The following is a 26,207-nucleotide window of genomic DNA, read 5'->3' as shown; positions in this document are numbered from 1 at the left end:
GATATTTTCCATATACTTTTTCCAAATGACGGGACGCCAGTCCGTCGCAAGGCACCCCAAGCGGGACTCGAACCCCAGACCCACCGGAGAGCAGGACTGTGGTCCAACCCACTGCGCCACCGCACCCCCCTATGATAGCATCACTGGAGCATCATTTAAAATTAATATTTTAATCTCTTCATGTTTTGTGGTTAGTGTGGAATCACTGAATAAACAGAAAATTGCAACATTTAAAAATAACACAGTGAGAAATCTTTCATTTGCAAATTTATATTTATGAACAATGAATTTTACACCTCAATTTATTTTGTATCACTCACATCATATTCTAGTGGTTACAAGGTACTTAAACATTCCAACACTGAAGTGACCACTATTATCCTAAATGTACGGTGGTCAGAAGAAACTATACCACTCTCAAAATTCTTTAATTCTCCTTGCAACCGTTCATGGGAACTTATTTTCCTATATTAACTACTTTATTGGGGCATTTTAAAACAGTGACAGGTATCAAATTAACAGGAAATAATTAAATCTTAAAAAAAAGAAATCACACAGTAAATCATATGTTCCACAGTTTCCTTCCATGAAGTCAATTTCGATCTTCAAACTGTGACTTGTTCTTGAGGAGATAAGCTGCTAAGAATTCAATGGGGTTCGGTGGTCTAAAAAGAAATGTTACTTTAAGATAAAACACAAGCGCTTATCATTAAAGCATTTGCATTTCAATTTTTTTTTCTTAAAATATGCAAATAAATCTAGAACACACCTTTCCTTAGCCAGTACAGAGAGCCCCTGGAGAAGAATTGGCACAACAGTCTGATCCAAATATGCTCGGGTGGGAAGTGACTGCAGGTCCACCTTCTGTTTTAAAACCTTCTCTGCATTGGATTTCTCATTCTCTGCTATTCTCTACAGAGAAAAAAAATACACATTAAAATTACCAGTTCAAAAGGGTGATTTCCTTTAAAAAAAAAAAAAAAAAATTAAAAAAAAAAGTAAACTTTCAGTACCTGTACATTTTCTGTCAGACCATATTCTGCATGTGGGTTCTCTGCAACCTTGGAGATAGAATTTCCAAAGGTGTTTAAAGATTTTTGAACACACTTTCTCAACAAGCAAATGAATGTCTGAATTGGTGTCATTCTGATATACAGCTGAAAAAGAAAACACTAGCAAATTTACATTAAATTTACATATTACATTATATACCAATTCGAATGAAAAAAAATTAAAAAGTGCAACTAACAGCGCTAAACATACAATTTCGTACAAATAACTTATCTTCACTTACTGGTGTGCTCCCCTCCATGCTTTGGTCAGCGTCAGCGTGATCTAAGGAAATAAATGTAAAATTAAGATTGCAGATGAACTGAAAATTATCACGTTAGGGAAGTGCCGAGGAGGAGAGACATGATGATGATGATGGTCATCATCATCATCATGAGCACCAGGCTGAGGCTAGTTAGCTACAACAACAAGTCAGAGCCTGCAGGTCCCAAAGTCGTGATAAACACAGTGATTTTAGTCTTCCAATATATCGCTAATATTTTAACCGTCGAGCACACACAAGCTGCGATAACCGTTAAGAGCCACAAACTGATTCGTGCTAACAGAATGAATCAATTGATTGTGGCTGAGTGACAGAAAAGACAGAAACTGAATGATTCCCTGCCCGAGCCGAGGTTTTCTCCAGACTCAGACAAAGACTGGAGCACCCGAATGGACCTTCTGGTCACTTCATTCAGTTCTTTGCACTATACTGATTAGCTACATGTTGCTGGCCAGCTTTACTGAAATATTAATCAACATTTCAGTATTAAAACTTTGATAACTTACAAGGATATTTCACAGGAATTCACTTACCGTCCGCCATATTTGTTGACGGTTTCTATGCCTTTACGTAAAGCCATCAAGCCAATCACAGCAAGCTTCGGATGATGAGCTTTCTGATTGGCTAGGCGTTACAACCGGAAGCTTTACATCTGCGATGAGACCCAACGGTTGAATTCTGTATAAATATGTAATTTGCTTACCACGTTCCTTCCAAATAAGATTATTGAAGTGGGTTTTATATTTTTATATGTAATAAAACCTGGCAATGCTATTAGTTAAATTATAATTAATGAATCTTTTTTGTTTAGATTACTACAGAAATAAAATGAGAAGTTATAGGCCATAGGTTCATACAACTCTATATTTGTGGATGTTTTTTAGCGGTTATACTACTTTTCTGTTGATTTTCTTTAATCATGATAATGTTGTCAAGACCAAGATTAATCTTGTGTCAGCTACAGCATAGCATTTTATCTTGGCTTGTCATCATATGATCCTGTAACCTTGAAAGAGAAAAGCTTCAGGGACATATTATTGTTATTACCAATAGACTAATAATCTTGCTGTTCATAGCTATTGAACCAAGCAGATCAAGTGTGTATGCCTAACTAAAATATAGTGTATTTGGGTCATATGCGATGTGGGCATGCGCATAAAGACTGTCTTCAAACACGAATTCGGCCTTCCTCATTTTCCTCTTTGATGATTGGCTCATCGGCAACCTATGAGCGACAACCTGAAACTGACCAGCCGTCTGGCTCCACCCTTTTTTATTGGCTGTCGAACAAAGTTGTCGCTTTTCCAGGGCCTGGCAAGGCGTATGTGAGGGACACCAATGTCGGGACAGTAGGGCAGTTAGTAATATGTGTTATGGAGGCTGCGGCGAGCCAGGTGAATGAGTTGTTCAGGTGGAAGAGGCCGAAAGAAGAAAGGCTCAGGCGGGGGCGGCTCAGCGCTGGAAGGCGACGCCCACGATCAGGTGTCGCTCCATAGGCGGAACCTGTACGTGTTTTCGTACCCGCTGCTAGCCGTGTTCGCGCTGCTGCGCGCCGTCGCCCTGCAGCTCGCGCTCCTCTTCGCCTGGTTGTTCGCGCGCCTGTCCGGGACCATGGCGGCGCGCGCCAAAACCGCGCAGGAGCCCGCGAGCCGGGAGCGGGACGACGACGGGGAGCAGATCCGGCAGCACCACAAGCAGGCCTTCGAGTACATTTCCGTGGCGCTGCGGATCGACGAGGACGAAAAGGGTGAGGAGGAGGAGAGAAGCTCCGGGAGTCCGAGGATGAGAGCGGTCAGACCGTCACGAGGAGTAGTGTTGTGTGTGTGTGTGTGTGTGTGTGTGTGTGTGTGTGTGTGTGGGGCTGCTCTCAGTTGCTGTCACTTCTTGTGTTCCCGGTTCGGCCTCTGTCTGTCGCCTCAGACTCAGTCCGTGTCATGGTAGACCTTCTCTCTCTCTCTCTCTCTCTCTCTCTCTGTGTCTGTTTGTTCGTGTCACGAACGTGTTGTTGGTGAATCAGAGCCGGAGTGGCCGCGCGTTGCTGTGACCGCAGTGTGTGTGTGTGTGTATGCGCGCGCGCGAGGTCCCCGCCGTTGTGTCCCACAGCGACCCCGGGCTTAACACTCAGTCCGAGAGACGTGCGCCCGTACGACAGGCCAGGCCAGGCCGGGTACCAGACAGTCGCAGTGATACCCACCTCCTGTGGCCTTATTCGAAACTGTCATATCACTGCATTGTATTTAGCCACGGTCAGTGTGTGTCTGACTGTAACTGTGTAATGTGATCCAGTCTATGTTTTTCTTGCTAGGTATAGATAGTGTGTAATGGTACCTTCACTGATGTTGTGTGGGCTGCGCTGACACTCCCTGTCCAGGTGTAAAGCGGTCCACGTACACCTTGACCTTGTATCTTGCTGGGTGTAAATTCTCAGGTGTGGTGGCAGTGTAAGTAGTGAGGTACACAGCATGATTGTACTCGTGCCCGTACTGTATACATAGTTTTTACATGTTTGTTTAGCCAGTGCTTTTCTCCAAAGCGACTTACAATGTATACTCTATGTGTTGTATTTAACTGATAACTTTTATCCAGGCTAAACTACTACCTGTAGTCAATCACTCATCTGTACCCCAAAGCAACGCACACAGGCGTAGACACACTACGGACAGTTTATAGGACCACTGCGTTTGAAACACATGTCTTTGGACTGTGGGAGGAATCTGGAGCACCTGGAGGAAACACATGCAAACTCCACACAGAGTCCCATGTCCTATTGCACCATAATGGTGCTGTGACACCATCGCACTACTTGTTGTGCCACTCATGCACAGGTTTTCATTTCAGTTTCATATTATTCATATTCAAAACAATGAATACCCATTTATACAGCGTAAATCACACACACACACATATTTTCGGAACCGCTTGTCACATACGGAGTCGCGGGGAACCGGAGCCTACCCGGTAACACAAGGCGTATGGCCAGAAGGGGAGGGGACACACCCAGGACGGGACGCCAGTCCGCCGCAAGGCACCCCAAGCGGGACTCGAACCCCAGACCTACCGGAGAACAGGACCTGGTCCAACCCACTGCGCCACCGCGCCCCCCGTCAGTGTAAATCATTGCAGATTAATACATTTACCAATACATTCTTGTAGTTTTCAATTCAGGGTAAGTACCATGAACAAGTTTACAGCAAGAGATATTATTTGAGTGTTCTTTTTTTCTTTTTTTTTTTTGCTAGGCCCTTTGTATGGACATCTACAGCTTTAGCTGCTTTACCACCTGCTGCCTCCTTTTTTTAGTTTCGTATTTGTATATTGTAAGGGGTCAGTGTCACAAAGTGCATTTGGAGCTTTGTTTAGATATTGAATTAGGAGACCTTTAGGCTTTGGTCACCTGTATTGAGAATAACTGCATATGGTAGGTTTCTAAGGTAGAATTAAGTGTTGAATTTGTAAAACATATTTCATATATTTGAAAGGAGTGACATCACACAAACTGCTTGCTGGCATTGGTGCTGTGAGCTTGTATTCCAGTACATATGGTATTTTGTTTGCCTCATGTTATTCTTCATGCTTTACATACTTTTTCACTATACAGAGCAGCAGGTATTGTAGCATAGTTGCTTGAGTTGTCACCTTGCCCTCAAAGTACTGGGGTTTGAATCCCCCTCCTACCATAGTACCTCATCAAGGTACTTAATTGTTCTCAGTTAAAAAAAAAAAAAAAAAAAAAGTGCTGTTTAAATGGGTAAATGATTTCAAGTAGCCTATGTTACAAGTTGTTTTGAAACATTTCTGCTTAATGAATAAATAACTAAATATAACTTGAGTGACCCATTGTAAGTAATGTATCTAGCAGTGTAAATCACCTTGGTGAATAAGGTGTGTGGGCTAGTAACACTACATAGTATCCATTGTAAGTCGCTTTGGAGAAAAGCATCTGAAAAGTGAATAAATGTCAATGTAAACTTTGTACTTTGTATTTTCTAATATATGTCTGCTACTGTAATAAACCAGTGCAGTTAAAAGGACAAAGGTTAAGGGCTTGTACTTGTATCATGAGGATGGACTTAATCATGAGAGTCAGTAGAGGTCTCATTGTTGTACCTGTGAGAAAGGTAGGCAGTCTTAATGCAGCTCGAGTCAAATGTTAAATTGAATACGTTTCTCAGATTGTAAGGCAGTTTGGACAAAAGCATTAGGTAAGGAAAATGTTATAATTTAACCAAAACAGTTAAATCATTGACGCATCTCAGAATACAAGATTTTTTTCATTAAAACTTTAGTTATCGCTCCCAAAAAGGTCTGAAACACAGTATATGTTTTTTTAAGGCATATTTTTAAGCATATTACCATGATAAAGCTTTCTATTAATCATTTTTTTCAATACACATCATAACACAAATTATTAAACAATTGTGTAATTAAATTAATTTTCTTTCTGTGCCTGTGTCCCCCAATGGTTTTGTCAGTCTTGTGTATAATGACAAACTGAAGATGCATTTGTCATGCAGAGGTTTAGGAATGTATCCAAATAAATGCAAGTAATACAAAATATGTAATTTCTATATTTTTCCATTATTCTCTCATTAGGAATATTTAGGGGGTTTCTGTGTGTAGACAGAGTTTGCTCTTGTGCTAGTCTTATCAATTATGTAAAAGCAGGTCTGGTTTTCATCTGAACCAGCAAGGAGCAGAACAGGATGGGTGAGGCAAACAAGTGTCACAACTGTTTAGTGCAGCTGAGCATAAGGTGCCCTCCTGGGGACTGGCTCATTGGGGACTGGGGGCTGGGAGTGACTCAGGTGTGGATCCAGGGACTGCAGCTGGAGATGCTGCTCATCATTACACTGTGCCTGGATGCCTTTTGTGGAAAAGATGCAAAGCAGATGTAGAAAATATGTTCTATAGACAGTGTAGAAAAATATTAGTGCTTTAAAAAAACAATTCTATAAAATATATTTTGGATTTGTTCTGTAAAAATTAAACAAAAGTAAAATGCTTGTTCTTTTATAAAATCTCCAAGTGACACATTGTCTTGTTATAGATGGATTACTTCAGATTTTTTTTTTTTTGCTGGCTTGTTCTTGAAGAAATTGTTGCATTTTCAACTGTGATATCACTGGAGGTTCATGGAGCACTATAATAGAGTACTAGGAAATAAAGGCAGTGAGCATTTGGGGCACAAGTTATCCGTGAAATTGTTGATTATGATTATTAAATGACTGCTGCTGGTGTTTGAGGGGTGCGGTGGTGCAGCGAGTTTGGCTGGGTCCTGCTCTATGGTGGGTCTGGGGTTTGAGTCCTGCTTGGGCTGCCTTGCGACGGACTGGCTTCCTGTCCTGGGTGTGTCCCCTCCCTCTCTGGCCTTGCGCCCTGTGTTGCTGGGTTAGGCTCCGGCTTGCCGCGACCCTGCTTGGGATAAGCGGTTTTGGCCTGTGTGTGCTGGTGTTTTTTCTGTACCATTTCAGTTTGAATCTCTGCATTAGCTTTATGAATTGACATTTATGGTTTTGTCACAAAAGACAACTGGACCAGGACAGGATACAGGATCTCTCTATCCTTTCTCAGCACTGCCTCCCTGATGTTTTCCTTGGGGTGCAAGGCCTTTGGCAGCCATACCTCTTGGGGCTATCCTTGGGCCAAACTGGGTTTATTTGCACCAATCACTGTTTCCTGAAAGAATTTTTGGAGATGGCTGTCACAAAGGTTTGTTGCAGGCAGTTGCCATCCTCAGCAGTGTGTATCATCTTCTCCTTGCCTTTGTTGTTCTGCTTATACAGCTCCAGGCTATAGGTTCTTCTAGTACAGCAGTAGTGGGCTACAAGTCAGATTTCTGGTAGAAGCTGTATTTAAAGCATCAGTCAGGATGATAATTACTGGTATATCATATTTGTTGCTCACATCCTTGTTTTGATATCAGGACATCCCTCCATTCTGTTGACTTCTCCGATGTGGAGGTTCTAGACCTATCTTTGCTTTTTGATCTCTTTTACAAGGAAATTTTCCTCAATCCCTGTAATCTCTCCAGAGTGAAATGTCCAAATTGTATTTTGCTTTTACCCCTTTCTTTCTGTCTTGGATTTTAAGACCTATGTTCCTTTTAGTACATTCATTAATTATTTGCATTTTAGGACATATGAAACATGGCTTGACTGGGTAGCATTTGTCTTTGGTTTCTTCTCTAGTTTCATAGTATTGCACTTTGAGGCACTACAAAATGCATCCATGAGGATTATTACTTTGTGATTTTGTACAGAGATTTGAGATGAGTAGAAGACCAATGATTTCCCACATATTTCCTTAAGTTGATTGAAATGAATTTGCAATAATTCTGTATACTGAGTCTGTAACTCATTTCTTTAACTTATCAGTGTTGCATTTTTCCTAATCAGGCCTTCCCCAGAGGGATGTGTGCAGTTGTGGAATCCAATCAATTGAAATTGCACTGGATGCAGTTCACTGCACCCTGATAACCATTTTCCATTAAAGAAGCTAATCCCCTCCTCTGGATATCTGATACTGATGGGCACATTTATATTTAAAATGTATTCTTTACAATTTATATATGTGTTTTACATGAAATATATAAATTTTATTGTAAAAATTGAGATTTTGTTGAATTGTGTGTATTATTTTCTTGACTTCTCATTGTTGCAGTGTTCATTGTTACCCCAAATACACAATTCAGCGCCAGTTATTTCAGTACTGAGATAATGGGAAATGAGCCACATTCTCTAGGGAGCCAGGCAACATCACGTCTTGAAATAGTGTCTTAAATAATTCTTTAATTCCTTATTTGTATTATTTGGCAAAAGATGTACCTTTTTTTTTTTTTTAGCCTAGACTGTTCTGTGAGCCATTAACCAGTTTTTTCACACTGCGTAGCTGGCATTGTGTACAGGTCAGCCTTTTCTGTCATGTCCTTTTTTCTGCTGATACTGCTCAAACATGCTTTGCTGTGGCTTTTAAAACTTAGCCCTAACCATGCTTTGTTTGCCATGAAAAAGAATGCACTCGGATGCAGCCTGTAGCTTCTTATGGGTTCTTTCAATAATGCAGATGCTTTGACGAGTGGAACAAGAGCAGGCAAAAGTATTCAGTCTGTTAAAAATAACATTTGATAAAATGCGTTTGAGACCTTGCCTCTGTGTTATGAATTACAGTGTATTATGCTGTCCCCTCAATTTGCAAACATAAATGGGAACAGTATTCTTGTTCGTGTCTTGCGTTGTAACACCAGTCACTTTTGCTAAGTCTCAACTAGTAAATGTACATCAGGCATAGCAAATGTAAATGAGAGCAAAGTTTATTATTTTTTTATTAAATTCATTTTAAGTTTGATCTACATTAATAATACAATTTAAAATAATGACATTCTCTGCAAACTCCCATTCACTGCCTATCGTTGACCTTTTCATCCCAGAAAGTTGCAATGTTTATCGCCTTGTTATTGTTTATCAGCACTCATATTCACAAGATGTAAACACTTGTGTGAGTGAGATGAATTTAGGTGGTCCCACAGCCATGTTCAGTTTGGGTGCATTTTATTGACACCACGAGTAAATACAGGTTGTTTTCTCTGCATGTTTCAAGATTTGGTGTTCTCTTCTTAACATTATGAACCAGTGTACATCTGTACGCCTTCTTGGCCCATGGTGTTGTTGAAAGCCATGTCATTAGAAGAGTCATTTATGGTACTGGAAATGGCAGTATAGACAGTAACTGTCCAGCCTGTCATAACAAGTGGTCAAGTAACCATAGTTTACCACACCTTTGTTTGTATGAGTTTAGTCAGTAATGGTTTTATAAAGGTAAACAGCATGTTAAAGTTTAGATATATTTTATATGTGGGGCTAACTAGTAATTTAGTGGTTACATCTAATGTCCTGCCTTCAGAAGGTCGTGGATTCAAATCCCACCTCCTGCTGTAGTAGTACCCTTGGTACTTACCCTGAACTGATACAGTGATAATGTGTATATATAAATGAGTAAAAAGCATTATGAGTTTATGTTCAAACTCTGTAAGATGCCTTTGACAAAGCTGTTGGATAAAAGGGGGTGGGGGAGGGTTTATAGACACAATTGTGGATGGTTAGATTGACGTCAGGTACAGCATAGTTGAGGGGGGTACCTGTTTTTCTTAAGAAAATTTAAAAGGCACATTAGACATAGTGAATGGTGCTGTTGCAGGTGTATATAAGTATTGGTGACAACTTGGCTAGACTGAATTTAACTGCACATGTATGAATCTGTCTGTCTGAATTAATTTACACCCTATATTCTGACAGGGCTGTTAGAATTCAACAGTTATAGTTCTGAAACTGAAGTGAAAATGCAGGAAGAAAAGCCTGAAAAAATTATTTCTTAAAATATATTTGAAAACAATAAAAAAAAAGATATAGAAAAAGTTTACAGGTATGAAAATATAGAATGCTGATGTTAGCATTAAGATGCATTTATTTAGCTGTTTGAATCTCTTCTGATTTTTCATTCAGAATTTGTAAAATTGGTGTTTGTAGTCAGATGGCAACAATGGATACAGCAGTTGCGCGTTGAAGGGGGGATGGTTTGACTTCAGAAAAGTCATCATGCAGCACTCTACAGTAACAGCAGGTCTCTCCGTGGTGGGGATGGTGACAGACAGCCTGGGGCCGCGAGCTGCCAGACAAGCAAAGGCTGAATATTGAGTAGCTGTCTGCTGCTATGTGTCTCACTGCTGGTTCAAGCACTACTCCATTTCAAACCACTCTTTCTTTAAAACTGCCTAATGTCACACTGAATATTAAAATACATTTTTTTTAAACAGAAAATTACGTTTTTTTTTTTTTAATTTAAATTACATTTTTAATACATCTAAAACACAATGTAATACCTCTGGAACTGCATTGTGGTATCAGCAATATTATCAAATATCTTAAACGTCAGCTAATACCTTTGGCAAATTTTAAATGGACAAATTGCACTGTCCAGAAAGTGAATGAGTGGCAAATTGTAAAAAAAAAAACAAAAAAAAAAAAAACAATGGGGCCAAACAGGATGGTTGGGTATCTGATATAAGTGTATTTTCCAGCACAAGTGAGTTCCTATGTCAAGAAAGTGACATGTAAATCTTACATAGTGAGGGGAAATCACAATGGTTTGCTTCCACTGTTTCATTAAAACAAACGCGCAAAGATAACAGACTGAAATTTTTTTTTTTTTTTTTTTTTTTTTTACAGTCTGTTATCTTTGCGCGTTTGTTTTAATGAAACAGTGGAAGCAAACCATTGTGATTTCCCCTCACTATGTAAGATTTACATGTCACTTTCTTGACATAGGAACTCACTTGTGCTGGAAAATACACTTATATCAGATACCCAACCATCCTGTTTGGCCCCATTGTTTTTTTTTTTTTGTTTTTTTTTTTTTTCCCTCCCTTCCCCAGTGGGAAAAGGGACCGTGACATCGCAGAACAAAGGACCTGATTCATGTAACATCCCTCATTCCTTTTGTTCGCAAACCCCTGTGGTTTGTCGTTTCCACAGGGAATGTATAATTGCCTTCGCTTTGGTGAGCCGTTTCAATACTCCGGCGGTGAACTGATAAAATACTTATTTACAGAAGATGTGAATGTTATAGAATTTGATTTTGTATGTGTGGGAGGGGGCAGCTGAAGCTAATTTCTTGGGTTTCCTGCTGTGTGTGTTGATAACTCTCTCTAGACTGATATAGCATTATTTGTTTCACATCCAGTTGATATAACAAGTTATGATGGAGACATAAATCATAAATCAGGACAGTGGTGCTTTAAGGCTGAAATGTAATTAATTCTTCATTTTAAGACCTTGCACAGCTCCAGAATGTAGATTTAGTGCATGGTGATGGTCATACTTGCATACAGATCTCAGAAATAGTCATTAAAATTTAGTCCAAATTATGTGAATAGTACAAAATAAAATGATCTTTACGAGTATTTAGAAAAGTAAAAGCACAATATCGCTCTCTGCCACCTTGTACATCGTCATTTGGTCTTAATAAGCTGTTTGTGGAAATCCCATGTTGTGCCAGGGTGAAGTTTGTTTTTGTCAAGCTTCCAGAACCCAAATTGAACTGTTTTGCAGGATAGTGTGTGTAGTTGTGCTGTCACCTCAGTGAGTACTGTATGTCACAGTCCTCCCCTGCTGCAGGTGTCATATTTCTTTAAGGTCAGTGAGCTTTGCTTTGTAGAGGTGTGCTCATGTGTGCCTGTGTCTGCCTCTTTCAGGCCACAAAGAGCAAGCTGTCCAGTGGTACCAGAAGGGCATCACTGAGCTGGAAAAGGGCATCGCAATTGAGATCACAGGACAAGGTGGGCTCTTTCACTCCGGTTTTTTGTCTGTGTCATGACGATTTACATTTTCAGGGTTGGATTTTGATTCTGTCTATAATAGTAGCAGTCACATCTTACATGCTCTCGATTTGCCCTGTCTGAGATTTACCTGCAAATTATTTATTTATTTTTTTTTTTGTGGAAAAAAATATCCAAAAATAGCATATTTGGGAATGATTGGCACTTTTGAATGAGCCACATACCAGCTGCGCTGGTTAATGAGCTACATCAGCTCTCTACCAGCTGACTCATGAAACCCTCCTCATAACCTCTCCCTTTTGACTTCGCTTATGTTTTTGTGCGTTATTGTTACATGTATAACTATGTATTTTTTACTGCTTTGTATTAGTTTTCATTGACTAATTGCTGTTTTATGCAGTATTGTTTTGTGTAATGCAATACTGTACAATATTATAATACTTTAATATTTTAAGTAGTCAGAGATGTATTGTCCTGAATAACACATTGGCTTTTTTTGCTATATATCATTTCTTTTTAAAAATTTTATGGTGCCTCTCTTCCTCAGGTGAGAAGTATGAACGAGCAAAGCGACTCCAAGAAAAGATGACAACCAATCTGATCATGGCTAAAGATCGACTTGAGCTTTTAGGTGAGAAGTCAAAGATGGTGTGAACTTTAGATGTTTGCTGCTGTTTTAATATCCTGTTATCTTCTGAACTTCACATTTAATTATTTTAACATATGTGATAAATCATTTTGAAATCTAAGGTGGTCTGATTTGTTAAAGACTTTTGTTTGTCAAGAAGATGATCTTAATCAAAAGCAGTTGAAAGCAGGATATTAAAGAAGAAATACATTTTCACACATTGTCCATGGTGCGACTGCATCTTGTCACATAAACGGAGTACTGGACACTTCTCCATATGGTGTCAGATGTCGTAATGAGAGAACACCCATCGCTACTTTGACAGAAGAACCATTGCTGTTCTTAAAGAAGTAAACCATTTTTGTTACAAACCTTTGTCCACCTTGTCCTTGTAACAAGGTAAACTTGTTCATAAGCAAAGGCCTGGGTTTGAATCCTTGCTTCAGCTGTAGTGCCCTTGATCAAGGCACTTATCATTAATTGTTTTTTTTTTTTTATATATATATATATAAGTGTAAATTTGTATAAATCGTTAAATTCTAAGTACCTTAGTACACAAACTTAACATTCTAAATTCACCTGGGCACAGACATTAGCTAAATAATTAACAATAAAAACTGTCCGCGTTGAAGTGTTGCTTTTAAAATATTTTCACTTCAAAAACAGAAATTCCATGTCTACATAAAGCCAGTGACTAATATGGTAATACATAGTAAACAGTGCACTAAAGGACAACAGAACATGGAGCAGTTTTTCCCTCAGGGGAACACTGTTTGATTTCTTGCCTGGCGAGAAGTGAGTGAGTGAGTGTATCGGCGGTGACCAGCGCATGCTGGTTACTGGCCTCGGCGGTATCTCTCACAGCCTGCATGTCCGGAGACCACGCTGTCCTCCCCATCCACATCGTCATGCTCACATAGCTGGATCACCCTCATTTTCATTTTCCTCATCCTTATGCTGAAGTATTTTCTGTTGATATGATTTAAATAATTTTGTATCCTCCTGGCTCACCCCCTGTCCAACATCTGTATCTGTTTTCATTGTATAGAGAAGGTTCTTTCGAGTTCAGCACAAAGAGACATCTATACAGACAGTATACACCAGCCCTACCGTAATGGCCATCTGCATTCAGGTGGGTGCTTGGCAGCCGGTGGCAAATATCGTTTGTCTTTTGTTATCAGAGACACAGTAGGATTTGTTTAGTCTCTGAGCATCCACTTGGTTGCAAAAAATGTCTAAAAGAAGCTGTTAATGGAATGAGATACTCAGAGATTGAGATGCAGCACATGCAGTCGATTACATGTTACTTTACCTCGCCTTATCGTAGACTACTATAAGCAAAATATCATTAGGAGTCTGAGCTCAGCTATACAATTTTTTTTTTAATACTTCATGTCATTTAGTTTATAACATTGCGTAAGTATAATTCTTAAAGTAATACATTCTTTAATATGTTGTACAGTGATAATTGATGAAAAGATCATTTGACTTCAGAATAATTGAAATAAAATGAAACTGTCCCCTATAATTTCTCCTGGGAATAATTTAAATAAAACTGTCTTCTTTAAATATATAGCAGTTGTCTTTTATAAAAGGCACATTCATGTTAACAAGCTTTTTTCAAAGCATGGATTGGCATAATATTAACCTCCTTTCTTCATTAACAAAAAAGTCCTATTGAGTTAACTTGTTTTAAAGGTGGAAGACAATGTGTAACATTTTAATTAGTTCACGTTTTTTAACCACACCTTGTCTTCATCATTAAAAAAAAATTATTTTTTTCTGGTAACTTTCCACTGTCCTTATACACTTTTCTCCTGCAGTACGACTGAAGTATATTTTCATTTATTGGTTTGTTTGTTTGTTTGTTTGAAAATAAAGGACTCCACTTAGGAAAAAAGAAAAATGAATACCAAAAAAAGTATAAAAGAAAATGTGCATTACATTTTTAACCGATGGCAAAGAATCTCAATACAAGCCTCACTTCCCTGTTTTATTGGCATGTTATATACTAAGCATATAAAAGTATATTAATGATGCTCAACTTCTCTAATGAAAGTCAAAGTGGTGTAACACTTGTCAAAGAGAAATCTCTGTTTAGGAATGTGTTCCAGCTCCTGAATTAGACTTTTGGAATTTTAGACATCCTTCCTTTAAACGGTGTTTCTAATTCCTTTTATTGTGAATGGTTTAAATGTTTTCAGCTTGACATTTCAGTCCTTTTTGGCTCTATGTTCAAGTTTGATCCTTCAAGGGTTGATTTGGTTGATACATTATTTTCAGTCTGATAAAGACTGGGTTTCATGTTGTAGGTCAGAAGATCTAAACATTTTTTGTCTTGTAAAAATGTTATAACAAACCAGTTTGAAATGGCAAAGGATTGAATTCAAGTTCAAGTTTTTATTTGTCACATACACAACCATACTTAGTATGATGTTCAGTGAAGTGCTTTTCCGACTGTCCGCGGTACAGATAAATACGGCGATACAAACAAGTAGAAACTAGAAACACACTCCAGGAATACGAGGAATGTAAAATGATGAAAACGGGGAAGAATAAATAATAAAGTAGGATACAAATATGTGTAGTTCAGTATTAAAGGATAGATAAAAGTGCAATGTGCGCAATATTGTACGGGGGGATCTGAGCAATATTCGGCTCAGTTAGCGCTCCTTGTGTATGCAGTCCAGTCTCTACTCTGTTGTGTTATCCTGGTTAAGAGCCCAAATGGCCTGTGGGAAGAAGGTCCTTCTCATATTCAGTTCATAGCTAGTCCATTTGTCTTTGAGACATGATCTTCTATTTTAAGTCCACATCCAAAGTTTTTCTTGAACCCCCAGCAGTGATGTTTCGGTGCTTTTGGTGTCTGAAGGGATGGGCATGAAAACCAGTCTTGTCCTCTTTTTGTCAGTCAGTGGTGCCATTCCCAAAAAGAAAGATGGCTCAAGCCATTTCAGTCACTCGCTTCCTCGACCAAAGCAAACACCAAAGGCTTCGACCACCGGTACCCATGGACACCAGCGCTCCCCCAGCTATAGCGGGCCCTCCAGCGGTGGCCATGCAAGGCCAGCCTCCCAGTCTGCCAGCAGCCTCAAAGTAAGCATGTTCTTTGGGCTCATGCTCCTTGTACCCCGGACCAGTGTGAGACGAACCCATATGTTTGGCCAGAGATCTTGAATTAGTTTTTTACAAAAAGAATATGATATTTTAAAGACTGTCACAAGGTTTCTTATTCACAATGTACTGTTTATGTAAAGATTTTGACTATCAAGAATTGTCTGAATTTGTTCATCCAGCCTTTTTTTTTAATTAACTTTTAATACATTGTATACTGTAAAAAGTCTATGTGGTTATACAGATGTTTTAAAGGACTCATGCCCAAAGTGGAGATTACATCTGTATTTCCTGAGTATTAAACATTAGACATCCTGTAAAGGTCGGGAGCAAAGCTACAGAGTTAATCCTAGAACTTTGACTTGTTTGCGCTTGCATCCATAAAACCTGCTTTGTTTGGCCTGTTTTCCTCTTGAAGGGTGGTGGGAAAGCTGGTAGCCGACAAAATGGCAAAGCTGCGGCGCCTACAGTGACTCCTCCAAGAAAGAGGGACATGAAGAACTTCAAGAATGTGGACAGCAAGCTGGCAAACCTCATCCTGAACGAGATTGTTGACAGGTATGATCTGTCAAGGTGACATATATGTGGTGGGCTTCCATGCGTTTGATGTGGTCTTTAGCTGAAACACTTTCTTACTGCATTTGTATGGGGCAGCAGGTGGCATAGCGGTTAAAGCCAGGACCTTACATTTGAAAGACCCAGGTACAGGTATCCTACCCCCTGCTGTAGAACCCTTGAGCAATTTACTTACCCTTAATTGCACAAGTAAAAATGACCCAGCTGTTATAAATAGGCAAATCGTACCAAGTAGCAAAACATTGTAAGGTATTTTGGAGAGAATTGTCATCTAAATTAATTAATTCTATGTATTGTTTCAGTGATGGTTAGTTTAATCAAGGGTTGTGATTGGTCAAAACACTTGACAGGAAGTAAATGTAAATGTGTGGGAGAGTGCAGAAGTGCAGACATGTGTCCATTCCTTGCAGTGGTTCTGCGGTGCGTTTTGAGGATGTTGCAGGCCAGGAGCTTGCCAAGCAGGCTCTCCAGGAGATTGTCATCCTTCCTGCTCTCAGACCAGAGGTCAGTTGCTAAAAGAGGAACAGCTGGTTTTCTGGGAGTGTGAACAGAGATTGAAAGATGGTTTGGGAGTGAAAATGTTCCACTTTGTAGTGTTAATTTTGTTTTCTTTGGGGGATCCTTATTTTGGTTTTCTTAGCTTTTTACAGGTCTACGGACCCCTGCGAGAGGCCTTCTTCTCTTTGGTCCCCCAGGGAATGGGAAAACCATGCTGGTGAGTTGATGTAAAAGAACCCCTGGGGACAGATCCTTTCAGCTTCCTCCTTCTGTGAAGGTCCCTATGGATGGTGCTTGTGTGGAGTCATGTAGAAAGATGACAGCCTGACAGTCAGGTCCTGACATCATATACTGAACAGGTGAAAACATGAATTATGAGCATAAAGATCTTTTTCCACACTTGTTCAAAGCAGTCTGTTTACTTGTCTCTTTTGGGAACTAGGTATTTTCTGAATTCAGTTAAAATGTTTTTCTCTGATGCAGTATCAGTTCCTTTTGCCCTTCAGTCCTTCAGTCTTTTGACCACAAGTCAACTTCTCTAGCCACTATACCATCTGCTTCCTTTTCTCCTCCGCTTGTCCTTGAGACCCTCAAAATTAAAGAAATAAATTCAGAGCTGTGCCTTCCTTCTGCTGTTATATAAAGTGTGATGATGCCTAACTTCAGCAAATATATTACGGACAATGAATTTAATATTTATTCATTTAACAGACACTTTTCTCCAACGTGACTTCCAGTGAACACTATGTAGTGTTTTTAGCCCACACCTTATTCACCCAAGGTGACTTACACTACTATATACACTCCTTACAATGAGTCGCTCATTCATACACCACTGAAACACACTTTCTATCAGTCAGTCACTGACACTGGGTGATTTTTTTTTTTTTTTTTTTTCCTTTCCTTCTTTGAGTCAGCAGCTAAATAGTATGTCTTTGAGCTGTGGGAGGAAGCTGGAACATGCAGAGGAACATAGCGAATATTGGTGGTCTTTGTAGCTTGGGTAGATGGTATAGAGGAAACCCACACAGACATGAGAAGAACATGCAAATTTCACACAGACTGAGCAGGGATCGAACCCACATCCTTTCGCAGAACTTAGGTGCTGTAACGGCAACACTATTTGCTGTGCCACCATGTCGCCCGAATTTAATTGCTAATTTTCTTGTATGAGAACTTTTCATTGTAATACTTTCCAGTGGAGCACTCTGCAAAGTATGGTGAAAATGTGTGGGATGCAAACCATTCAAGTGGTGTGAACTTTCAAAGTGGCTCTGGATTTTTATTTTCACTGACCTTTCTGTTGTGTTCAACAAAGTTTCCTGTTTTTCTTTTCCTCATTATTAATTATTCTTTCTATATTTTTGAATTGTTGTAGTGGAGCCAATGCAAGTTGTAATCTGTGATTCTTAACATGATTTTGACTGATTTCCATTTTTTGTGGTACTAACCTAACGTGTTAGATGAGATTCTTACATACTGCAATAGTTGGAATACTGCTCATTTCTGTTGAGATGCATGACAAGTGATATTTTTCAATTGTTTGGTGTTTTAGGGTAGTAAAGTAGTACGTAGGTGTAAAGCAGGGCAGTCTGTATGGCTGTCCAATTGTATTTTTTTGTGACGTAAAATATACCTTTTTTCCCTCTCACTAATGCCCTCTTCATGAAACAAATTGTTAGGAGAGAAATTTGTATTGATGTTTAGCAGTTTTCAAATATACATTTTTAGTATACTGAAGTATGCCAAATACTTGTGTTAGCTGTAATACTATTGACAGATGACATGTGACAGACTTGTGATGTTTGTAATTAGACCGTCAAAATGAGGCAGCGTGTTTTCAGGGCACTCTGTGTGCCTGTGTAGGTCAATCGAACAAATCGCCTCCTGTTTGTTTTTCACCAGCCTGCCCTACATACTCCCATAAGTGCCCTGCAGCAAGCTCTCACTGCAGCTGGTGCAGTATAATTAAATGGCATGAAGACATGGTCTAAATTTAGTGTGACTGACATGCATCTGTTTGTATTTCTTTAAAAAGGCCAAAGCAGTAGCCACAGAGTCCAACGCAACTTTCTTCAACATTAGTGCTGCCAGCTTGACTTCCAAATATGTAAGTACATTATACAAGTTAATTCTAGTATGTCTCATTAGCCTCCAGTACCGTAATAATGTATCGCATATGAATTTGTAGTGTGAACATGAAGCCCCTGTACTCTAGCAAGAACACTTTACTCCCCACACCTCTGGCCTCACACATGAGAGGTCCAAATTCAAGAGTCTGTAGAATCTCCATTTTGACTCTGATTCAGTGAAACAACCACCCTCTGCCCACCAGAGCTGTGAATCCTGTTCAGTACTCAAGAAGGGTCTCAGAGCCTCTTCTCTAGTGATCTTATAAAAAGTAAACTTTCATTACACCGTCTTTCCCAATCACCTTTGCATTTCCTCTCAGTTCTATAGTGTGTGCCGACAAAGATGGTGGTATCAGACAAAGTATTGTTTGCAGCTCATCATCTGTTGGTGAAATTGCACTCTTTTTACTCAGTTGTATGTATGTTGCTTTGGAGGAAAAAGCCTGCTGAATAAATGAATGTATATTTAGTAATCCAGTGTAATTTGTTGTTTGCAGGTAGGAGAAGGGGAGAAGCTGGTCAGGGCCCTGTTTGCTGTTGCCAGGGAGTTACAGCCCTCTATTATTTTCATTGGTAAGGGTCATTTTGCAGTTGGAGGGTTTTTTTGTGTGTGTTGGAAAGAATAACTTCACATGCACTGCTCTTTCCAATTAATATTTTTCCCCTCTTCACTTATTTATTAGGGCTCAGCATTTCAGTTGAGTGTTCTGGATTTTATCACCCTATTGATCGTGGGGTAGAGAGTAATTTTTGATGTCATGACGATATTTTCTGTAGTGACTCCTGCTATAATCTTAGAGGTTCAATGTCCTGCACTTGCCTGTAGTCATATGTACAGTCATTTTTGATCATTACATGACATAAATATGGATTATTTCCATAATGAACATTTGTGTTGCTTAGCAGATGCTTTTTATTCAGCAGTGACCTCTTTGCAAAATTTCAGTCAATTCAGATTTAGCTTTTTCAAAGGTTCAGCAACGGGGTTCTTTTGTAGGAAGTGAACAGACATTGTTTTTTGATCATGTGGTAGCTGTAAAATCAAAGGATCACAACAGAGTACGAGAGTAACGTTCAGACAGCTTCATTTCACGACTCCAGGGGATCCGCACGCTCACAGGAGATCCAACTTACAGAAGTTTCTCTCGTGCTTGTATACTTTGTAAGCCACCTACACATTTAATGAAAAGAGTTCATAGCTGCATTACATCATTTGTTTGCCACTCTTAAACATCGTGTCTATTCCTTGAGAAGGAAAAAAATATCTATCTCATGCACAAATGACCCAGTGTTGAACTCCTTCACCTCCTCTGTTATAGTTCCTATCCTAAAGTAAAGGGAGACATTTGCGGTACAGGGCATTCTTGCTCAGCAGTTCTATACATTCCATAGGTTCCTGTTTTTTTAGACAGGATGCCTTTTAACCTCAGTAGTCCTTTAAACTACAGAAAAGGTTACAAAATTGATTTTTCTCCCATAATCACAAATGCAGCTTTTACCATTTTTGCTATCTGCTGGTCCTGGTGACACACATCACTGTTCTTGCGGCTCTGCTCTGTTCACTCCCGCAGATGAGATTGACAGCCTACTGTGTGAGAGGAGGGAAGGAGAGCATGACGCCAGCCGACGCCTCAAAACGGAGTTTCTCATTGAGTTTGATGGGGTAAGAGGATTGGCATCCTCAATCTCACAACGTAGTGACAGTTGTGAAACGGGTCCGTAGAGACAGTTGATAATGTAGCTGTTATGACCTCTGCCTTCCACTCAAAGGACCCAGGTTCGAATCTAACCTCCTCCTGTTTTACTTTTCCTCAAGATACTTACCTCGAATTGCTCCAGGAAAATTGGAAAATTCAGTTTAAATGGGTGGATCATTGTAAGTGGGGGAAAAGTGTCTGCTGAATGAGTATATAATTTAATTACATTGAGTCTGACTGGAATATAGTTGTTCTGGCATTGCTTTTCACTTAGTGTGCAAAGGTGGTAGTTTCCCAATGTCATTCAGAGTATCAGTATACTTTTCAGTTGTAATTGGTGTGACATATTTGTACCAGTTTATTACAAATGAATACTTAAGGTCTAGCTCAAGGCTCTGCAGCAAGAGGGATCCTTATGACACATGAACCGGTAACCTTGGGATCACAAGTCACCTCACAGTGTTGCTGTTGGTGTGTGCAGGTGCAGTCTGGGAGTGAAGACAGGGTGCTGGTGATGGGAGCCACCAACAGGCCCCAGGAGCTGGACGAGGCTGTGCTCAGGTTAGAAGAGGTCCCTGGTGGGTACACTTTCATGTCCCATTCAGTGAATGCATTTTTAAATACTCATTTATAATTATATTTTCTGCAGGAGATTTGCAAAACGGGTCTATGTGACTTTACCAAATGAAGAGGTTGGTTAAATTTTTTTTCCTTCATTCATTTCCTTTATGCATTTTTCAGCCATTGTTTCAACATCCAAACAAAGATGGGGCAGCAGGTAGAGAAGCGGTTTACTACATGGACTTGTAACCTGCTGGTTGCTGGTTCAAGCCCTACTTGCCAGTAGAACTGTAGTACCCTTCGGCAAGCTACTTACCCTGAAGAGCAGCAATTAAAACACCAAGCTATATAAATGTTTCACATACATTCATACCTTGTAAAACACACATTCCTTTTATGAGAAGCTGGACTTACAAGCAAATGTAATTTGTATGGTAAAATTTGAAGTCTTACAAAAAACAGATTTCAGTTCAAAATGTGTACCCTTTGGTTAAAAAAAAAAAAAAAAAGCTATAAGTTGAAAAGGTTAAAATTTAAAATGCATGTCACCCAAAGTTATGATGATGATTGAATCTAAGCAGAGAAAAATAATACAATATAAAAAAAACTGCATTTCAAAAAATTATAACAGTAAAACAATAACAGAATCCATCCATTATTTTAAATTCCTTCTGCAGTACAGGGTCACAGTGGTACAGAGCCAATCCTTTAAACGGGGCGTGAGGCTGGGTCCAGTCCATTACAGGGCAATTTCTTTCTCTCTCCGCAAATTCTCCTTACAAACAGATCTTCAGGAACGAATTGTGCTCATGCGAGAGCAGTCTGTTCTGTAAGCTTTGGCTAAAAGCTTCAACTAAGCAACATTACCAAAAATAATGTAAAAACTAAGAAGATCTTCCAGAATGTCTGTTAGAAATAAAATGTGTAGGTTTCCACTGTCATTTTTCTTCTGTCGCAAAACAAGTGTTCTTTCTTACAGCGCTGTTCATGTTACACAGTCAAATACAATGAGGCAGTGAAAATTAAGTTTACAATCTTGTTTTCTCTTATAGAACATAGATGGTATTCTACAATTAAAGGAAATTCTCTCCATGTCTCTTGTTTCAGACACGGCTGAAACTGCTGAAGAACCTCCTGGGTAAACATGGAAACCCACTTAACCAGATGGAGCTGGTTAAACTATCCAAGTAAGTCAAACTGTATTGAAGATTTATTTTTAAATTGTGACATTAGGTGTTACATTAGACCTATAGGCTTTCCTTAATCCACATTCTTCTGTAAATTTTAGTGTAAAGCACATAGTGTAGTATTGTTTAAAAAAAAAAAAAAACTATTTTCTCTCTTTCTCTATGGTTACATCAAGGCCGATGTAATAAAATGTTTTGCGTTATTCCTTTCAGAATGACCGAAGGCTATTCAGGAAGTGACCTGACTTCTTTAGCTAAAGATGCAGCTTTGGGCCCAATAAGAGGTAGGAAAAAAGTAATAAAAGTAACTTCAGTTAGAGTTTAGATAACTTTTTAGCTTCTCATGTTGTATTTTTGTTTTGGTGGGGTGTGTCAGTTGACACTTAGCCAGAATATATAATTCACAGTTTTATCAGAGCTTTCTTACGAACTGTGTTCTATAGTTTTTATGCAGTCTAGTCTTAGTTAAGAGTAATTGAAATACTACAAGTATCCAAGTTACAGTGGTGTTTGTGATGCATTGTGTGTGGTTTGCGGCGATAAACTAAACGTATTTTTGCTACTGTCTTCTAAGAATTAAGACCTGAACAAGTGAAGAATATGGCTGCACATGAGGTAAGTGATCGTACATTTAGTGATACTAGGTAACATCAGATGAGTTCAGTTCATATACTGCATTGGCGGTGTGGTTGTAAAGCATAGCAGTAAATACACTTTATGTCAGCTGGCAACATTGACGTTTTTCTGCCTCAGATGCGAAACATCACGTTCAGTGACTTTGTGGAGTCGCTGAAGAAGATAAAGCGCAGCGTCAGCCCACAGACTGTGGACCTGTACATACGCTGGAACAAGGAGTACGGTGACACCACGGCCTTATGAAAGAGCAGCCCTTCTGGCCTGGAGGTTCACAGAGAAACTCCGTAGTGGACAGAGGAGTGAGTCCTGGAGACTGGAACTGAAACTTGAGTTCGTGGCCTCTTTGCTCTTCCTTTTGTAATTCCCTTCAAAGAAGGGCAGGACACCAAGAGACCATACAACGATAACCTTTTGTGCAAAAAATGTTTGTCTTACCCAAGAGTATGTTTGTAATTGCTTCCTAACAATGACACTTATCCTTACTCAAAAGATGAGTTTCCCTTTGCGCTCCTCTAACTTGTGCTCATTGGCTACTGCTTATGGCACACAAGCTAAATAGTGTGAGTAACTCCCGCTTGTTTAACATCTTTACCAGGTTTCATTCCAAGGCTGGTCACCTAGTTCAGGGGTGTTTGTGTATGCTGTAAGTCAATTTGTATGGAAGAGAAATAACAGGAAGTAATCTACTGTCATTTATTAGCAGCCTAGAATGTGAGCCCTTCAGTCTGCCCAGGATTTGGAGCTACTTCCACTTAATAGCACTGTGACATTGAATTCACAAAAACATTTGTAACAGACTGACATGGCATGAGTAATCTGCAGTAATATGTACAGTTCCATATACACAAGGATCATCTCACTGAACCAATCCAGTGCCTTAAGTTTTTAGGTGACAGATGTGGGCTTTTTTATTTTCATTTTCTTAGGATGTCTGTTATGCCAAATGAATTCATAAATTTGTTCTTCCTTTCTGTTCCAGTCACGGTCTGTGGTATACCTAGCTTTTTGGAATAGATTTCAAGATGACAAAACTAACATCAGGGTGTTTGCACCGTCTCCAATACAGATTATGACATTTGTGCCTGTAGGTTTTGTGTCCTTGTGTATGTTCTTTCTATCAGTGTAGATGGCTATGTACATTTTAGTAGAGTACTGATTGTGTAAGAGAGATTAGCAAAAATTTAATTGCGCAAAAACTGGCTACAGTGGATTTGTTTTGCTCTGTCCATTGGAGCCTTTTTCAAAGATGCCTACAAAGAGCAACAGAAATGCACTCCATATAACCAGTTTTTGGAAGTAGGTTTCAGTAGCACATAACCTTCTCAAATGATCAGTCATTTGGCAACAATCTTATTGTTATTTAATGATGATGATGATGATAAAAGATTTAATATTCACAATGGAGTGTTCCACTTCAGAGCACTAGAGGGCAGCAGAGATTTGCTGTGTGTCACACAGTAGGTTGGGTTCACGTCAGGTCAGTTGCTGGACATGCCATGCAGTTAAAAATCCAATCCGTTATATGATCGCATTTGCTGACTAAATTAAGACAGTAATATTTTCCAACAAATAATACTATAGTCTCTCCTGGACTGTAACAAAATTGGTAATATTGGCGTTTGTGTTGATAAATATTAGTAAAATGCTAAATTTCACAGGTATGCGACATTCCCAAATCAGTTATTGAATTTATTAATGAATAAACAATGCTCAATAGTGTACTTTTCAAATTATAATAACCTATATCAAATATATCAATAAGAGCAACAAAACTGGTGCATGACAGTTTGAGAACTGAGTATGGCTTGCTTAAATAACATGTAAATTGTAAATTAATTTCCTGTTGCATTTTTAAGATTTTGTATTTTTTATTTTTGCTTTTCATTTTCATTTTGCTTAAATTTAGTAGAAATGTGGTGTGTTAGATTGCACAGATGTCTTGAAGGCCATAAAGGTTTTGATTTTTTTTTTTTTTTTTTTTTTGTGTGTTTCTAATAAATGTGTTTATGCTGAAAATGTTCTTCAGTCATGGAGGTGAGGGGAGCCAGCATTTGTGGCACGGTGGGGGTTCCAGAAGAGTCTTGCATCCTGTGTTTTCAGCATCTTGTCTCTTCCAGAATTACAGATTTATTTCTTTTGACCAGTGGAGAATGAAGTACATTTGGAATTCTGGTTTGTTAAATGATAAAAAAAGAGATATGACCATTTCTTAAATTTTACGAAAAGAGATCGTTGCGCCAGGACAAGCGCCATTCCTGTCCTTCAGTGTGATGGTGTAAAAAGCATCACTGTCTCCTGCAGTTCTTTATAGCAAGTAAAGGTGTCATTTGCACTCAGACCCAACAGTCAGCTTCCTTTCTAGAGTTTAGATCAGTTGGGGGAGGTGATTTACCTTCCAGACAGCAGTGCTTGACTTGTACAGATGCAATTATTGAAAATACCACCAAAAAACAAGACCTGAAACAACCAGTTGTCACTCTATAACAGACCTGGTAAAAGTGTTCCATGGCCTTTAGGACTGGTATCCTTTGCCATATTCTAAGTTAAGCAAAGATCTCAAAGGAGTTTTACAGTGATGCTCAATCTTCTTAGCCAGGTATTCTTAGTGGATAGTTGGAGGGATTAAACACCTACATGAAATATTGTGTTTAGGAAACATTTCTGACAGACTTGCTCATTGAAGAAACTTTTGTGAAAGGGAGGTAAAAATATTGAATTGGAAGCATACCTTACCTTACTTAATGTTCATATATCTGTGTCGCTCTTTGGACAAATACTTTCTGCCAGCTTAATTAAAAAAAAAAAGAAGTAAATGTAAGACTGCAAACATTTGTATAATTTCTATCAGGTAGAGTGAATATTCTCTGAATTGACTTTTCTTTAAATCAGTAAACATTCATTGCTTCTTATTACATAAGAAAGTCATCTAGGATTTTTAGTTTTTTCATAAATGAACTTTAAATGAATAAAGTAGATCTTTCACTCACATAGAGCAATAAAAGGTCTTTGCAGACTAAATTGTCACTAATTTCTTGGACTGGTTTGTTCACTCATCAGACAGAAGAAGAACGTATCAGAACCCCACTCATCCCTCATGGAGGGGGGACAGGGGAAGGAAAGGGGCATTGCCAAGGGAAGGACTGTAACTGTCATTGGATTGTAGGTGACACATACCTGCTTCAAGACGGTTAACAAAAGAGCCTAAAATAATCCGTCCATAAAAAGAGAAAGTAGTCCATTCTCCTCTTCATACTTGCTTTTCACTTCATACAACATAAGGACAAGCCTACTGGTTACATCAATATTTGTCCATTATTTCCAAATACGAACAGCTGTACAGAAGGATGCCCTTCTTATTGTCATATAGGTTTCCAGTACGTCTGTGTGAAACTACAATGTGTGTAACTTTTTACTTTTTAATGAAAAGTGTTGGCTGCGGTATTACAATAGCTAAAAAAAAAAACTGATTTACTCGAAAGACGAACAGCTCCCCATTGTTTTGTTGAAAAATAGTG

The 26,207-nt window shown here is 39.0% G+C and overlaps 2 protein-coding genes across 3 annotated transcripts; one reads left to right on the top strand and one right to left on the bottom strand.

The window, feature by feature from the left end:
• Window positions 1-254: 254 nt before the first annotated feature.
• Window positions 255-1,904, bottom strand: LOC108933683 (protein dpy-30 homolog). The gene is made up of 5 exons (XM_018750882.2): window positions 1,867-1,904; window positions 1,295-1,335; window positions 1,014-1,061; window positions 770-912; window positions 255-665 (listed from the first exon to the last, which is right to left on the bottom strand). Exons 1-5 carry the CDS (start codon window positions 1,874-1,876, stop codon window positions 593-595), a joined length of 315 nt encoding a protein of 104 aa, XP_018606398.2. The 5' UTR covers window positions 1,877-1,904; the 3' UTR covers window positions 255-592.
• A 681-nt stretch (window positions 1,905-2,585) lies between these two features.
• Window positions 2,586-25,510, top strand: LOC108933804 (spastin-like). 2 transcript variants are annotated; one of them, XM_018751140.2, is made up of 17 exons: window positions 2,586-3,080; window positions 11,580-11,663; window positions 12,211-12,294; window positions 13,340-13,423; window positions 15,203-15,387; window positions 15,824-15,963; window positions 16,392-16,485; window positions 16,622-16,696; window positions 18,518-18,589; window positions 19,109-19,184; window positions 20,183-20,274; window positions 20,790-20,869; window positions 20,958-21,000; window positions 21,977-22,056; window positions 22,270-22,340; window positions 22,631-22,671; window positions 22,810-25,510. In XM_018751140.2, exons 1-17 carry the CDS (start codon window positions 2,732-2,734, stop codon window positions 22,933-22,935), a joined length of 1,776 nt encoding a protein of 591 aa, XP_018606656.2. In that variant the 5' UTR covers window positions 2,586-2,731; the 3' UTR covers window positions 22,936-25,510. The 2 variants fall into 2 exon arrangements, with proteins under 2 accessions (XP_018606656.2, XP_018606658.2); XM_018751142.2 differs by lacking the exon at window positions 13,340-13,423.
• The last annotated feature ends 697 nt before the right edge of the window (window positions 25,511-26,207 follow it).

The sequence above is a fragment of the Scleropages formosus genome, chromosome 16, assembly GCF_900964775.1.
Source record: "Scleropages formosus chromosome 16, fSclFor1.1, whole genome shotgun sequence".
In the NCBI taxonomy this organism is placed as follows: Eukaryota; Metazoa; Chordata; class Actinopteri; order Osteoglossiformes; family Osteoglossidae; genus Scleropages; species Scleropages formosus.
Note: the sequence above shows the minus strand (reverse complement) of the source record. Positions and strands in the feature narration are given on the sequence as shown.

Coding starts and splice junctions, on each gene's coding strand:
- LOC108933804 (XM_018751140.2), top strand. CDS start 2,732: ATGAGTTGTTCAGGTGGAAGAGGCCGAAAGAAGAAAGGCTCAGGCGGG. Junction 11,664..12,210: donor AATTGAGATCACAGGACAAG/GTGGGCTCTTTC, acceptor TCTCTTCCTCAG/GTGAGAAGTATGAACGAGCA. Junction 16,697..18,517: donor GGAATGGGAAAACCATGCTG/GTGAGTTGATGT, acceptor TTCTTTAAAAAG/GCCAAAGCAGTAGCCACAGA.
- LOC108933683 (XM_018750882.2), bottom strand. Junction 1,062..1,294: donor GCATGGAGGGGAGCACACCA/GTAAGTGAAGAT, acceptor TCTATCTCCAAG/GTTGCAGAGAACCCACATGC. Junction 913..1,013: donor GTCTGACAGAAAATGTACAG/GTACTGAAAGTT, acceptor TTTTCTCTGTAG/AGAATAGCAGAGAATGAGAA.